Source organism: Lonchura striata, chromosome 1 (genome assembly GCF_050655825.1).
Source record: "Lonchura striata isolate lonStrDom1 chromosome 1, ASM5065582v1, whole genome shotgun sequence".
NCBI classification, from domain to species: domain Eukaryota; kingdom Metazoa; phylum Chordata; class Aves; order Passeriformes; family Estrildidae; genus Lonchura; species Lonchura striata.
In genome coordinates this window covers 28,227,937-28,243,627 of record NC_140703.1, presented here as the reverse complement: position 1 = coordinate 28,243,627, position 15,691 = coordinate 28,227,937, and the positions used below count along the sequence as shown (strand labels likewise).

The window sequence follows — 15,691 nt, the reverse complement described above, 5'->3', positions numbered from 1 at the left end:
GTGGGATTCTTTTTGGATTGGAGGATACAGCATTCCACCGGCTATGAGCAGAGGGGTGCGTCTCAGCGAGATTCTTCATTTCTCAGAGCTGGGATTATTGCAGTAAATTAATAATCTAAAAATACATTTAGTAACCCCATGGGAGAATTGAAGTGTGCTTTTATTGCCATGAGAGAATTGTGAATATTCACACCTATAGAGAATAAATGCACAGAGCAAATCTGCAAACAAACCAAATGACTTTCACCTGCAGCATTTTTTTCTTCATCCTGTTTTAGCAGGATGTCTTAATCCAGCAGTTCTTATGCACACATGCATACTGCCTGCTCTGAAGACCATGTACATCCATGCCTTCAGGAAGCAATCCAAACAGCTGAGAATGACCAGGATTTTTTTTACAAGTCTCAGCTGACACATAAGCCTGGTCCCCACCATTGCTGTCACAGACTCCATCCCTTCCTCACCCTTTCCCTGGCAACCCAGGTAATTTCAGAGGCTGGAATCAACCTTCAGAAGCACAGATTTTTCTGATTTTTCAGCAGGATTTTTCATGACCCTGATCAATATCATTCTGTCATCAGTCCAATCCTCTCCTTTACCCTTAGTTCAGGCAGATAAAGCTGTTTTTTCCTGGATGCACTGTGGCATGTTTGGCACTTCGGTACAAATCCACCAACACCTGGTTTACTTGGTCACAGCTTTTATTTTTTTAGTACAGAAATCATAAATTGCAATGGGAGGGAAAGGCTTAAGAAGCAGAAAGCACATTTGAAGAACCCAAACTGAATTGACCTGAGCTGCCATTTATGTAATAGGTCAATGGTATCATTTGCAGCTGGTCGGAGCAGTTAATACTGCAATAGTCTATTTAAACTATTCTCAGTCTTTCTTCTCCTTCAAAATCCTGCAGCATTTTCCTCTATATTAAATGCAGTGCTGTAATCATACCACACTTAAATGGAGCAGAAAAGTCTGAAGCAAAAGACCAGAAGAGGAAAGTAATACTTGATCTTAATTGCTTCTGTGGTCCTACCATTTTCTTCAGGCAGAATGTCCAGTGACACCCATGTTCAGAAAGCCTTACTAGCCTCTAGAAAGTCCCACAACCAGTTGTTTCATCCATCTGCAGAGCTGCTTGAGTTTCAGAAAAAACTCAGGCAAGAGGCCCTTATGCAGGAGGGCAGCTTTCCATGACCAAGAGTTATTGGAGGTGTTTGGCTGAGCAAGGGCAGAGTCTCTGTGCCTGCCATGTCCTTCCTGCCCTGTTTCTCCCCTCTCTGCTGTTGCAGTTGGCAGGAATTTGCAGTTTCTGGCAAGTAGCAGAGAATCTAGTCTTTGCCATTGCTCCCTAACTTTGGCAGATGCTGATCCTCTTTAGATTTCTTTACATTTAGGTATTACTGTAGTTTTCAGCAGCATAAACATAAAACCACCCAACCCTACTGATGCCTTGTGAAGGCTGACCTAGAACAGAGGTTCTAAATGGAGTAAAGGATAAAGCAGCTATTTATTAAAAGACCTCAGTGGATGCACCTTGGGTAGTACAAGAGCCCAGCCAGGGCTACACCCAAGATAAACCAAAATGGTCATAAAAATGGGTGACCAATCATGAGGTCTTTCACTTGGTGACCAGTCACGAGGTCTTTCACTTCCATAAGTTCTGGTCCATTAGCATAGTGGAGTTAATTGTCCAATTATAGCTTTAGGTTATGAAGTCCCAGCCTTCTTTTTTTTTTTTTTTTCTTCAGTCCACATTGTTTATGCTCTTGAGCCTTAAATTTGGGTCTGTTGTTCTTGGTCCCCAGCTAAGAAAGGAATTGTTTTGTCTAGCTGTTCTGTGAAGAGAGCTTACTATCCCTTAATATGAAACTCAGAACTACGCACTAAAGCAGTACAGATTCTGAAAAATATAAAAGCTAAAACCTAAGGCATCACTACCACCAAACCACCCCCTCACTCCATTGAAAACCAAACTTTAACCACTCACATACACATGTCTGCGTGGTCAATCCATGACTCAAGTCTCACAACAAAAGTGCTGAAGACTAATTTCCTTATGGAATTCCTCAGAGTCTCTAAGACAGTCACCACACCACTGAACCAGGGGAGTAGCTGATCCATGAGGATTGTCAGTTCTGAAGGCACAGGTATACAGAAAACTCCTGTGTTGTAGGGACCCATTTCTTCCTCAATCTCTTCACCCTTATCTGCCTCCTCCTCTCCCCCAGCACTCAGGCAAGGAATTATTTCGCTTCTGAGTTTCTGTAGCACATCACATCTTGGTGCTTTAGCATCTCTGTTACAGGCTGTTAAAACCTGTCACTACCCTGCCCCACATGTCCCAGACACAGACCTTTATTATTTACCCTTCCCAAGGACACAATCTTGAACAAGGGAAAAAAAAAATCACTTCCACTTCTTTTTAATTAGTATTTTGGTGAATATACAAAAACAAAGAACCAAGGCAGATGGCAAGCATCAGGACCTGAACCAGCACATCTTTGAAAGAAGCTTCACCTTAAAACACTCTACAGAGGAGCACATTTCTGACAATGCATTTAACTACTGAAGCGCTCACTAGGAAAGACACCAGCTCAGTCTGGACCAAAGTAAACAGCCTTTACTAAACTGAGTGACAACTGCAAGCACTGATGTAAGGACTGGGTTTTGTTCAGTTAGCTCCTTGCTTGCTTTTTTTCACAAGAGTTATTCACTGCCATTATTTATTTGCCTTTTGTCCTACCTGATCCAGGGATGTGGAAGGGGAACGACACAGAGGGCATGACCATTTACACACAGGTAGCTAAAGCAAGAAGCACAATAAACCAGGAGCATGAGACAGCTATGATTGCAAAGGCAACTACAGCACAGAACCCCTTGTATTCTGCACAAATCCTAGCCCATAGATGTACAGATTCTTGTGCAAAGTACATAAGAGCTTTTTTGAAGGATTTGCTTGTTAGCAAGTGGAGCTTTTCCTGGCACTTCTGAAGGTAGGGGCACATGCAGTAGTTTCATCAGTGACAGGAGGTAGGCTTCCATATAGGCAGCATATTGCTGAGGAGTGAGCTAGCCTTTTATTGGGCTTGACTAGCAACAGACTTTTTACCTTTGACATATTTTTATTGCTGCCACACTTAAAAGCTCAGAGAATTTGCCTTATTCTAAGGCAAGGGTGACAGAGACCAGCAAGAGAAGTTGATAAGTAGAATACATTATATATATATATTCTGCAGTTTTTCCCTTGCAGCATCTGTCCTTACTGGTCACAGGAGGTTACAGTTTTGCTCATATAGCCTTTGCTGAAGCGTTATAATTTAAATTCAAACTAATTTTAGAGAGACATTTTTCTGGACCAAGTGTATATGGACATTTTCTTTTCTGATGTCATCAAAGAACAAAGCAGACCACTTTTTTTTTTTTTTCTCATCTTATGCTCCAGGATATCTTGCACAATGAAAGAAGGATTGTGCTTCATCCAGGAGGCATTAAGGCTGCAGAACAAGGGGCAAAGCAGGGACAAGAAGATTCTTTCTTGCAGTCATCAGTTCTTTGTGTCAAGTTTTTGGAGAGGCAAAAGTATATATGGCAGAGGTAGTGGGAAAACTTCAAATCCTCCATGGCCTGAGGAGAATGGAGTGGGAGACAAAAAAACGCAGTTTCACATGGCTCTTCAAGACAGCACTGAGGACACCAGGCCTTCAGTCTTCAATCCCACTCCAGTAGAACATGGTGCCAAGGAGGATGCAGAACTGAAATGACAACACTATTTAGTTTCTCTGCCCCCCATTTCCTCCTCTCCACCCCTCCCCCAGCTTCATTTAGTCCTACTGGTTGGGGAAAGTAAAAGAAATTCTTGAAAAACAAAGCCTGTTCGGGCAGAGGATTTTAAAGTTTTTTATCTGCACAGAAACTACACAATAAAGAAAGAAGATACATGCAGCTATAACTATTTGACTGTATCACTCTGCTCACTGGGGATTATCTGTCATGAAGCTGCTGAACTCTGAGTATTGAATACACTCATACAAAATCTTCGAACTACAAGCTCAATTATCTATCATGATGATCCAATACCCTCCACAAAGAAGCATCTGCAAGTTGTGTTTGCTGTGTTGCATTGCTGAGATGGCAGCAGGTCACAGCAGGCTGGAAACCACCTAGTTCCCCCCCACTGGAAGAATGGAGGGGAGCTTGTAAATGTAGCCCTTAGTGGAGCAGGCTACAGGCAGATTTGTGATGAACGAATGACGATAATCTATGGATGTTTTAAATGCGTCAGTCCTGTCATCCACCTCCACCCAACTGGGTGTGGAATAGCAAGAGAGGAGGAAATAAAGGCAAATATTAAGTACTTACAGTCCAGCAGAGGATGGCAAAGCCAAACCAGGCAACACCCCGGTGTGCTTTCACTGGCCCAGAAATAGCATCATAACAACCCTGAAAGACAACCGGCAATGACTCAGCACCAGCAATGAGCCTGCACTGCAAGGTGACAAATGTATCCACCCCCAAGAGAGACTGAGGTGGCACAGTGGCATGCTCCTCTCCTACTGAAATTTGGGTAGCTCAGTGTCTCAAAAAACCAAGCCAGAGCTACACTGCTTATTGACAACTTGCAGATTTTCTGGCTCCAAATACAAAGTAGACCCATCTCAAACAATTCAAGGACAACTTGCTGTGCCATCCACTTGCCAAGTGCACTTAGATAACCAAACACAGTTGACACAGAATTGAACTCCAGAATCAAGAAGTGTCAATAAAATTTGGAAGCTTGAATGCCTTCTAGAAATTCAAGCTAATTCAGAAGCTAATGCTTATGACCCAGCAATCTAGTGAATAGGACACAATGGTCTACTAAAAAGTTCTTCCTTGAGGAGGAGAACTGCTGATTTGCCTACTCATATTGTATCTTTGAGCTAAATTTGATTTAGCTACTGTCCATCTACATGTTAGAGATGTAATTTCTTACCATTGGCTTGGGAGATTTCTCTCTCCATCAAGAAAGACTTTATCCTAAAAAAAAATCCTGTCCTACGTTCAGCAACATGGCCAGGACTCTACGGGCATTTCTTGTCCTCCAGAAAGCTTTTGAACACCTGTACCTTACAGTGAAGGAGAAAGGCTATTCATGGTTTCTATCCCTTCCAGCAAGGCGTTTTGACTGATGTATGCTAACTGGAAAAAGCAGAGATTATCTTACATTGCTTTTATAGTAGCCAGGCACTCCAAGTTTGCAGCCATCAAGGTTGACAGGATCCTCTTTTTCATCCAGCACGCAGCACATCCGTGGCCAGGGGTAGTCGGCGTCGCTGTGTGTGGTGCGGAAAGCAGATGTGTACTCCTGCCAGTCGGAGGGGCCCTTCACCCCACAGCAGTTGTTCTGCAGGGACACAGAAGGGAAGGGTCTTTGTGGGCTCAGGTCACAGCCCTGCACATGTCAGGACAGCAGTTAGGCATTCATCACAGATTTATGGGAGAGATTTTTGAAGTGCCTGCCTTTGACAGTCTGCCGTCTGATAAACGAGTTAAAGGGGGAGTGTGTCAAAACTTTCTTTAAGGTTCAAGGCAGATGCCATCCTCTTTATTATCCAGCAGCCCTAAGAAGGACTTGAAATTCCAGGCTTGCAGAGCATTTAGTAATTAGTGACTTTTCAGAGTTATTACCTGACGCATGAAGTCATTCCATGTCTTTGTGGCCTCATCTCCACTGTTATTGGCTGGATCTGACGGCTCATATCTGTCCAGCATTTGCTTCAGGAAGGACTCTGGAGCGAGCTACAGAAAAAAAACCAAACCAAACAAACAAAAAACCAGAGAAAAATGCAGAAGCTATGTAAATAAGTGGCCACGTAAAGCAAATATAGGGTTATTTGGGGAGGATTTGTTTTCTTGCTGGAGAACAGGAATGCCTTCTGGTTTTACACGAGAATAAAGAGCAGGATTTGAGGAGCAGGAGCAACAAAGATGAAGATCCCAAGCAGACACTACTGGATGTATATCACAAGAGCTGTGCAGAAGCTATGGATTGTATTTGGTATGTTGGCACTAAAGCACCGCAAATAATTTCCCTCCCCACACTATCTCCAATAATCCATGTAATCTTTTCCTCACCAGTAACACTGCCTGGGGCAATGCTGAAGATTTGTCCTCTCTGTGTATGAGAGATTAATCAGCTGGTAGCTGAAAGGCTAAACACTGTATTGATGATTCAACTAACCCTCACTATTATTTACTTAACTACAAGGTGTTAAACATTTTAAAATGTTAAAAATAACAAAACTATGTTTGAAAGAACAAAGTTATTTCTTTGATTAAAATAATGATGTTGGAGTTTTTCCTCTTGGGGTTGTCTTCCGTTCAGCAGTAGGCCTATGAGTTTAACCCTGTATTATCATATTTATTATGCTGAACAGGGTGACTGTGTGCCCTAGAAGTTGTGTTTCCCAGCAAAGTTAAAAAAATGCATGAGAAAAAAAATACTCACTGAGTCTTGCTGAGTTGCTGCTGTGATGCAAGAAGCCATTTCAAATGCAAAAGTGATCAGCATCAGAACGATGTACTGTGGCAGAAAGAGAGCAGAATTGGTCTTTGGAGAAACAGTTCAGCATTTTGTTCAAGATTAAGCTGGAAACCCTGCCTGATGCAAAGGTGGCCAGGCTATTGTATTCCCTCTTACCCAGCCTGAATGTTCTCATAGCCCTTCCCAGTGCTTGTTCCAATTTGCAATCTGCTTTCTTGAAGATGAATGACTGGAATTGTTCTCCATCTCACGGACAAGATTTCATCAGAACCTCATGGCATTAAGACTATCCTGCCTCCACAGAAAATACTTTGTCTTTTCTTTGTTGTGTGTCATTGGCAGCCTATGTTTGTGTAATGTGTCCTCCTTTCACTTCTACTTACCAGCTATCAACTGTTCAGCAGGAAGCTGTTCACTCCTAGCAGGAGAGATTATACTTTGGGGAAAGGGAAGGTGCAGTTTAGGGCATCATTCAGATCCCCGTGATTTTTCATCATCAGATTTCCTGAACATTCCTACATTGTGAGGAAAGATCCTTCATGGAAACAGATTATAAGGGTTACCTCTCACAGTGTTTTTCACTCCTTCTTTTCCCTTTCCAGCATAATCCCTTTGATATTTTCCATATTTTCTTTGGAGTTCTCATGTATCTATTCCTCCTTCCACATTTTATAATGTTCTTCTCTGATTTAAAGCATTTTTTTCTATTTATCCCAGCTTCTGTCCCTTGTACTCTCTCATAAAACCAGAGCCTTGGGTTTCAACCAAGACACCAAAATTCAGAGTTAAGGTAATTCTGTTTCCTCAGCTGTTTGCTGGCATAGTCCCTGGCCCAAGTGTTCAGGTTTCTGAATGCCTCTTGTCTATAAGAGACACCCTGAAATCCCACAGTAATCCACAAAAGAGCTCATTTGAGAGTTTTCATCTCTACCCTTTGTTAATTCGAGCACCTTAAGTTTTGCCACTGCCATACTAAACAAATAAGTAAGACACTTTACAGAGATTTGTCCACATCTTAACATTTTCTTTGGCTTATCCAAAGCTCTGTCCCCACCCCTGTAATTTCTGCCTGCCCTGCTGATGTCTTATGTTCTTCATTGCACCTGTGTTTGGTATCCTGACACTTACTAATGCCTTGTAGAGAAATCATTTTTTATCAGCTCCTAAACTGAATAGGGTATGACAGCTGAAAAGCAGTAAGGGGTGGGGAGAAACAAGGATCTAAACCACATCCCAGATATAGGTCATTGTACAAGTGCTCCTGTATTGCTTCAGGGCAAGGTCAGGGTCAAGCCAGTCAAACCTTCACTGTGGCTATCTCCATTTATTCCCTCAACCTAGTTCAGGTGCTTCTTATGCATGAGTCTTCACAGGAGTCACCACAGCCATGATCAAGAAGAACCTTTGTCTCCTTATCAGTATAAAAGCTGTCTTTGCTCATTGGTTGATTCCCAAGGTGACCAGGGACACTAAAGCAGAGTTTGTTCAGTTTGGCACCAGTAGGAAGGCAAATTTTGCTACACTTACCACCAGCAGCAAGGTCCTGCTGGCCTTAATGACTCCAATGATACCAAGGATAGACAGGACAAAGAGTGCAAGGCCGACAAAGATGCCAATCCAGGCAGCAGCGTAGATGTCACTGTTTTCTGTGACTTTCAGCAGAGAGTAGAGCTCATGGGAGTTAGCCACAACGTAGATACACTCTGCTGTCAGGGCAATGCCACACATCTGAGAAGCACAAGAAACCCATTTGTTCAAGGTTCCTCAAAGAAATAGCAAAGACAGAAACAGGTGTAGACTGCTTTCCTTTAATTCAACTTCCTGCCAAGTGGGAGCTACCCAACTCGCTCTGCCCAGCTCTACAATCTCTTGTATTGGGACTTCACAGAAGAATTGCAGACAAATCTCACCCAGCTTTGATCTGAGAGGTCAGGCCTATGACTTGAGGATGTTAAGAAACAATGAACAGAACCATTCCATCACTATATGGAGGGAGGTGGGTGGAAAAATGTTGGTCTGCTCCTGCTGACAGTTCTAAGGCTTTTCCCCTAGCACCCATCTTGGTATTGTGGATCTGCCCCTGCTGTCCCTTTCCCACCCAATTAATCATCTAGCACAGCTCGCCTTATCCTCTTCTCTCATGCTTTACTGCACCATGTAAGTGTGGACTTCACAAGTGAAGAGGGAGAACTACTGTTTTAAGAAGTGTCATACTGGAAGGAAGCCTCCACCCATACTTGTTCCACTTCACTTACCCCAATGACCACATTCCCAAAGACTAACAGACCCTGCAAGATGTGTACGCAATCATCGCTTTTTGCCATCTTTAATTCTTCATGCAACCTAGAAAACAACAAATACAGTATTCAATTAAATCACCAGTAAAATATGCTTCACTCAGAAACATAAATTATCCATGTGGAGAAGGGTAGACAGAACTTGCCAGCCTGTCTGTACACCTCCCATCCCTTGCTTTATCGTAGTTTCAGAGGAGACCTCCCCAGGTGTTAATCTGCTAACTCAAATTCTCCCTGATACTTGAGCTACAGAAGATTGGGACCATTCTGGGGACAGCTGGTGTCTTCAGCTCCCTTTTGAAGAGGATTTTCATCCTCACAACAGCACTCACAACAACCTCAGCTCATGGTGTGTTATTTCTACCTGGCCAGAAATACTAACTACATCTGGATGGAGAGGGGACAAGTTCAGCACCCTTACCTCGCCTCTATTCCAAAAGAGCCAGTGTTGCTCCAAGGAATGCTATCCTGGGCCATTTTGATCAGCACCACCATGGGAGTGAACTGGCATCCACGGTGCTCTGGCTGTATCCCACACACACCTACAGCACAGGGCTTTGCTACGAGTAGCCTCATCTCCCACCCCTGCTGGGAATGGGAGCTGAGGCCCCCAAGTCAGGTGTGAGGGAGGAAGAGAAGGAGGGAGGGGGCAGCTCACGTTGCAGCTGGCTCATGGGAGCCATGCCAAGTAGCATGGCTACCAAATTCCTGAGAGTGCTATATCCTGCAGTCAGGTGCCCTGCATCAAATTCATCCCCTTCCAGAGACAGCAGTATAAAGGCATCAGTCAGAGGTGTGAGACCTGGAGAAAGAAGCTTGGACACTTCTTTTTTTCTTTCAAAGGGATGGAACACGTGCATGGAGAGGGTAAGGGTTAAAAAACACAACCATGAGCCAACTGTATTTACCAGGTAGTTAAGAAAATAAAAACCAGGAAAGAAAGGCTACAGTGAGCCCAGCTTGAGCAGACAACAGGAAAAACTGCTTGAATGTCCTTCTGCCTGACTACCTGCACTTGTGTCTCTCTTTTGCTGGGGCCACTGACTTTGCAATTCTTCAAGGAAGTTTCTGGGAAATATGAGCAGATAAAGCTGTCAGTGAAGGGGAGCTTTCTGAGGAACAGAGCACTGTGAGACCTCTCTAAAAATGCCACCTCCTGCCTCCTCAGCAGCTGCCCTTTTTGGGGTATGCAGGACTTCCAACGGTGACAGATGAGAACCAAGCACTTCCTAGCACTCTTTCTGCAGTGGTTTGAGGGTTAGGCATGCAGACATCTCCAGTGCTCGCACCATTATATCGGCAGTGCCTAAGCATTTCTGTGTGATAGCATGTGTAGGAATTTTTAAATAATATGTCACCATTACTTTTAAGTTGAGAAGACTTTTTAGTCCCAGACAGGTGTTTGGAGGCCAGACCCAGTATACATGAAACTGTATGGCTCTGTATTTGAAAATGGCAGGCTCATGAAGTCAACCTGGATCTCTGTCCCTGCCAAACTTCCTGACAAGCCAGGCTGTCCAGGTCAAATCTGAGTCTGAGCAATGTTCAGCCATGTGTTCTATAACACAACACTGTAGAATCTGACAAACCTAAGACAAATCCTGGTCTCCCACGTATCTGAGAGGTGGAGAGACTACTGCCTGGCTCATGGACCTGTGTGCTGCAAAGTTCAGAGATGTCAAAAAACCCTTTAGTTGTGGCCATCTAAGGGACATCACAAGTCAGGTAGCTGTTCAAAAAGCAAAGAACTCTTTCCTGCTTGAACACAGGTACTTGAACTCTGAGTGTACATGGAAAAGTGGGTCTGCTCCAGTTGCAGTGTATAAAGCAAGGTTGAGTGTGTTACCCTGTCCAGTGTAAAAACAACACTCACACCTTGCACATGGGCTGTCCATCCAGCCCAAGCTCTTGCCTCTCCACAAGCTGTCTTCTCCTTGGAGAAGCTGGCTGACTTCTGTCTCCCCTTGGGCAGGTATTATTGCAGTCACATTAGCTGGAGAAATCAAGCCCCTTCTCTTGGGGTGAGCCCACCTCCAGTGGGCTACTGATTGTGAGGAAAGCTGGACACAGTCACCACCACAGGTATCAGCTGGAAAACGGCAAGTTTCCAGACAACCTAAGGTTCTCCAGTACCTTAACTAAATTCAATGGGATTGCAGAGCAGGGGGAAGCAGAGAGACCAGGAAGAGGAAAAGGGAGGGGGAAAAGGATTTAGTCTAGACCTAAAAAAACCTCATTGTTGCCATATTTCTATGAATTATCCCTCTGCCTCCAAGTGATTGGTGCCAACAGAGTTCATTTCCTGGTGTCCACTTTATTAACATGTGCCATATGGGTCAACACCTTGCCTGACCTCTTGTCCATTGCAGGTGGTCCAATATCGCCATCAGCAATGAGAGACCAGGCAGGTGTTCCAAGGCCATGACAGCAGCTGAGCAGCTGGAGAGCCAATCCTCCAACATGTCCCACAGGGGAAGCTGTGGGAGATGGGGAGCTTTTCCTCATGCCACGGAGATGAGCTGTTTTTATCAAGAGTGGCACAGGTGCACGACTACAGAGGCATGAGGCAAAATTGGCTGGCGTGCCCAAGGCAGGCTGTACACAGAAGCAACTCACAGGCACCCCCAGGTGTGACAGTGGTGGGCAGCCCTCCTCCCAACCCCCAGAGACACAGCTGCCAGCAGCCTCTGCCCATGGAAACAAATACATTTGGAGGTAGAGAAGCCTTTTTCTTGGGCTTGTTAAAATTAGTTTTATGGCCCAAATGCAGTTTCCAGGGGCTTCAGGGAAACCCCTGAGGAAACTGGAGCTACAGCTACAACCATTATCCAAAATTTCCACATAAGAAGGCAGCCAGGTCCTGGAATTTCAACCTTGACCTGGTGTTCCTTGGCACATCCTAGAAACCTTGCAATTTAGTTGTGACCTATCTAGGTTTCAGGTATTCAATTATCATTGCCACAGATTTTGCTCCATGCTCTAAGCAGCTTTGGAAAGGCATCTGTTGCTCTCATTGTACCAAAAATCCGTGTCCCTCCTGAGGCACATACTTCTTACTCTCCCTGACAGTCTGGTCACAACCAGTACAACTGGTTGTAACTTCTCCCTTCTCCTCTCCCCTCACACCCCCAAAACACTCTTTACGCTCATGGGGGTCCAGCTGAGCCTGCCAGAGCCCAGGAGAGGTGGTAGCCTTGCCTCCCCCTGGTACTCCACAAGCTGCAGACAACCTATTATTTCCACACCCTTGAAGCTTTCTTGACCTCCCCTTGCTTTCTTTACTCTCAGACTTCTGAGATCCTTAGCACAACTGTGGGAGTTGAAAAGGAAGATTCTTTTGCAGAGGTTGCTTTCTTCCCTTGTATTTTAGTTGATAACCTCATGCAGGCTTTGAAAGGACACTCTTCTGGCAACAATTCCTGGCCTCAAATAGGATTTGGGGTGCGTTGTGCACCCCTCACACACATTGTGCTGGTCAGTCTTTTGAAGCCTCCACACCCCGTTTCTACAGGCTGAGACAGGATTTCAGGAGCCTTACAGATGAATTCCTTCTTCTTAGCCTAGCTCTACTCCATCTCTAGCCAAAAAAGCCAATGGATAAGAATTCATTCGGCATTGCCCAACACAGAACCAGGTGGCGTTTTGATTGCCTTACGTTTGTGCTAGTTGTCAAGGACTGTGACAAAAGGACATCTCAAGACATCCCTGTGAGCATCATTGGCTTGGCTCCTGGAGGTTTCTCAGCATGGTGATGGGGCTTGCAGGGGCTTCACATCACCCCTTGCTACCTCCCTTTCCCTCAGCATCCCTGCTCAGGGCATTCTCATGCCCCGATGCAAGGAGGCCGAGACAAAGGATGCGTTTGTTTTGTGACTCACGGCTCTGCCCACCTTGGCTGAAGGGCTCCGCAGCACTCGAGTGCAGCTGAGCAAACCCGGCCGCTCAGCAGCAGAATCCTGGTCCCTGCCCGCACAGCCCTGCGGGCAGGAGCCTGGGCACCACCCCTGCTGTGCCAGCCCACTGGAGAGCGTGTCTCTACAGGCAGGAGCAAGATGCCCGGGCTAGCCCTCGGGTGCTGATGGAGCGAAGTCACCCAGGTGGAACTGCTGCCGGAGGTGCTGTGCCAAGGCCAGTGCCATGGGAAGCTCCGTGAGCCACAGACCTGCCCACACCCAGACTTCCTGTGAACCCCGGTGCATCAGCAATAAACTTACTTTTGGGTTTTTTTTTAATTGGTTATGATGGAAAATTTACCCCCTAAGGGGCTTAAAATGAAGGTGTTTTCCAAGTGCTTGGGACACCTTGAGAATTACACAGCTTTTAAGAGGAAGTAATTTAATATGTTAATGATGAATCACTTGAACTCCACTGTAAGAAGCTGAATGTTTTACAAATGTCAGTTCATCATTTGTTTACTTATTTAAAAGCAAACATCTCCAGTGGACACAAACTCACACACTCCTGCCCTGCTGGACTTTCCCCAGTGCTCCACCTCTGACAGAAAACTGCTTGTGTGCTAGGAGTCAACCACACTCAGAAATGGAAGAAGCAGACACTTATTTTGTGCTACCAGAGTAGAAAAATAAAGCAAAAACATCAGCATCAAGCAGGGGTCACAGACTAATTAAGTTTCCTTTCAAAGAGATTGCTATGAAATGAAGCCTGTGTGAACAGTGGTGTGGCTGGTAAATCATCATCAAGCATAATTACCTTGTAAGTAGAGCTGGGAGGTAGGTTTTTCCTCTCTCCTTTATTAATTCAGCACAGCCAAAACAAGCAGGTTATTTAAAATTTCCTATTTTCACAAGTGAGGGGGAACTACAAGATTAGTCTTCCTCTACAAAAACTTTTCCTTTTTTTTTTTAACACTCAGATTTACAACAGATTTAATTTTTCCATTCCCTTCTCCCCGGTCTTTAGGAGAAAAAATATGAAACAAATTAAAATAGCCATAGAGAAGACACAGCCTGAGGTAAGAAAAATGAAATACTTAATAATTTCATGCAGTTAACTGTATCCAGGTACCAGACTCCCACATACCAAACACAGTCCAGGGACTAAAATAAAAAACCATTAAACATAAGAGCTGTCTTTTCTCCTAATAGTCACTTCTGGCTCACATGCATCTTTAAAAGGAAGACCATGACCAAAGCAAGGCACTCACCACTCTTTTCCTGTGATGCTTCCCAGCAGAAATCCCAACCCACCTGCAAAACTGAAAAGGCCCCTTTCTCCCACCTCTGGTGCTCTTTAAAGAGCCCAGTTTGCTGAGGAGCGTGCTGCGTGATTGGTGGGGTGCCCATCACATGAGGAAAACTTTTTTTTTCTAGCCAAACCTGTTCCCCAGTCCTCCTGGGACCGAAGGGTGTCTCTGTGATTCTTAGATCATATCGGAATGCCGTTGTGCTGAAAACACAAAGCTTGAAAGAATTTCTATTCTTATACTCTCAAAAGGGTGGATGCGTGAATCACTCATATGAGGTACTTGAACTTTAAAGAGGATGGGCAAGTTGGAAAGACGTAAATATACAAGGATTGCTGGATCACTGTTTGAACGTAGGTATAAGAAGAATGCACTGAATAAAAAAAGCAAGTAAATGAATTTTAATGTTTTCATTTAATTATGTAGCACGGGAAAGATCCAGTGGTTTGGGTTGGATCCATTTTAGTTTTATTCAGCTTGGGATTTTTTTTGGAAATAGAAGTGTAAGTGTTGGCTGCTCTGCAGGACACTGTCAATGACATGAAAAGTGGGGAGAATATTCCATTTCCTTGTGCACTCTGGATTTTTCATGTAGTCAGTCCTATTAAGACGGAGCAAAATCAAGAACAGATATATGTATTAATTGGCCTGTGATGAACTGAGAAAAGCTAAGGCTAAGAAACACAACAGAAAAGAAATGTCTCTCACCTTCCCCTCCCTCCCTCATTCCAGCACAAGTTTGCCAAAAGTCAAGATTCACATTTCTGGTGCCTTGAACATGTCTCTGGCAAAAGTACAGGTACTTGTTGTTCTTTATCTGCTGATGCAAAAACCAGCCAAATAAATAACAGACTTGGGAAGGGTAATGGGAGTTCCATAATGTTAGAGCCCCTCACAAGTCAAAAAACAAGCACAAATATAACATGTATATGTTCTATCAGTGATCATCCTGGCAAATATTTTGGGTGAAATTAGTGAGCAGTGCCAGTCCACTGGAGAGCGTGTCTCTACAGGCAGGAGCAAGAAGTCTTATGGATTCCTTGATACTTGTAGACAACTGAAGAGAGATCCCACTCTCCCATGAGGTCTGTGTGAGATTTAACCCTGAAGAAAGGACAGTACTTTTGGCATTTCCAGTTCCATCAGGTACCACAGCCATAAGCAAAATGAGACCCAGCCATTGTAGCCAGCCTGATCTAGTAGAAAGGGACAAGAAAATAGTCCCTTGGGGCCTCAAGAATACAGATGCAGATTTGTCTAGACTTAAATGCCTCAGACCTCCTTGCCCATTAATTTTGCTCCCTACAACCCCTACAGTCTATTTTGGTGCAGTTGCCACCCCATATTTTGGCAATGCTGATGAGACTAGGTGTTTCACACCAGCTGGTATCCTGGGCTCTAGAAAGGCAGACTCCCATCATCGTTGTTGGATATTGAGAGCAGCTGGCAGGGGAAAAAGCAGTGTATCCGTCTCCTGAGCATCACAGCCAGGCTGATCTTGGGGCAGTGATTAGACAAAAGCCTGCCATGGTAAAACACCCCATCACATCTCAGCTGGGAGGAGAAAAGAGACTGCAACTGTAGAGATACTGTCTGGGGAAAACAACATGAGGAGAGGGAAGGGGAAGCTGGCAGTGAAGTTCATAGTCTTGCCAATCAGTAGCACTG

At 44.4% G+C, this 15,691-nt stretch overlaps 1 protein-coding gene across 2 annotated transcripts; it reads right to left on the bottom strand.

Moving 5' to 3' along the window:
• Positions 1-683: 683 nt before the first annotated feature.
• On the bottom strand, positions 684-14,195 carry UPK1B (uroplakin 1B). Of its 2 annotated transcripts, none has more exons than XM_085591744.1 (8): positions 14,028-14,195; positions 8,779-8,866; positions 8,051-8,251; positions 6,488-6,562; positions 5,668-5,778; positions 5,204-5,383; positions 4,360-4,440; positions 684-3,752 (listed from the first exon to the last, which is right to left on the bottom strand). In XM_085591744.1, the coding sequence occupies exons 2-8, from the start codon at positions 8,845-8,847 to the stop codon at positions 3,702-3,704; spliced, it is 768 nt and encodes a 255-aa protein (XP_085447870.1). In that variant the 5' UTR covers positions 8,848-8,866; positions 14,028-14,195; the 3' UTR covers positions 684-3,701. The 2 variants fall into 2 exon arrangements, with proteins under 2 accessions (XP_085447870.1, XP_021404719.1); XM_021549044.3 differs by having other exon boundaries at positions 13,985-14,046.
• Positions 14,196-15,691: the final 1,496 nt, after the last annotated feature.

Excerpts from the sequence above, each read along its gene's own strand:
- UPK1B (XM_085591744.1), bottom strand. The coding sequence starts at position 8,847 with ATGGCAAAAAGCGATGATTGCGTACACATCTTGCAGGGTCTGTTAGTC. Across the intron at positions 6,563-8,050 it reads GCAGGACCTTGCTGCTGGTG|TACATCGTTCTGATGCTGAT; the intron begins GTAAGTGTAGCA and ends TTTCTGCCACAG. Across the intron at positions 3,753-4,359 it reads TTGCCATCCTCTGCTGGACT|TTCTGCATCCTCCTTGGCAC; the intron begins GTAAGTACTTAA and ends TTGTCATTTCAG.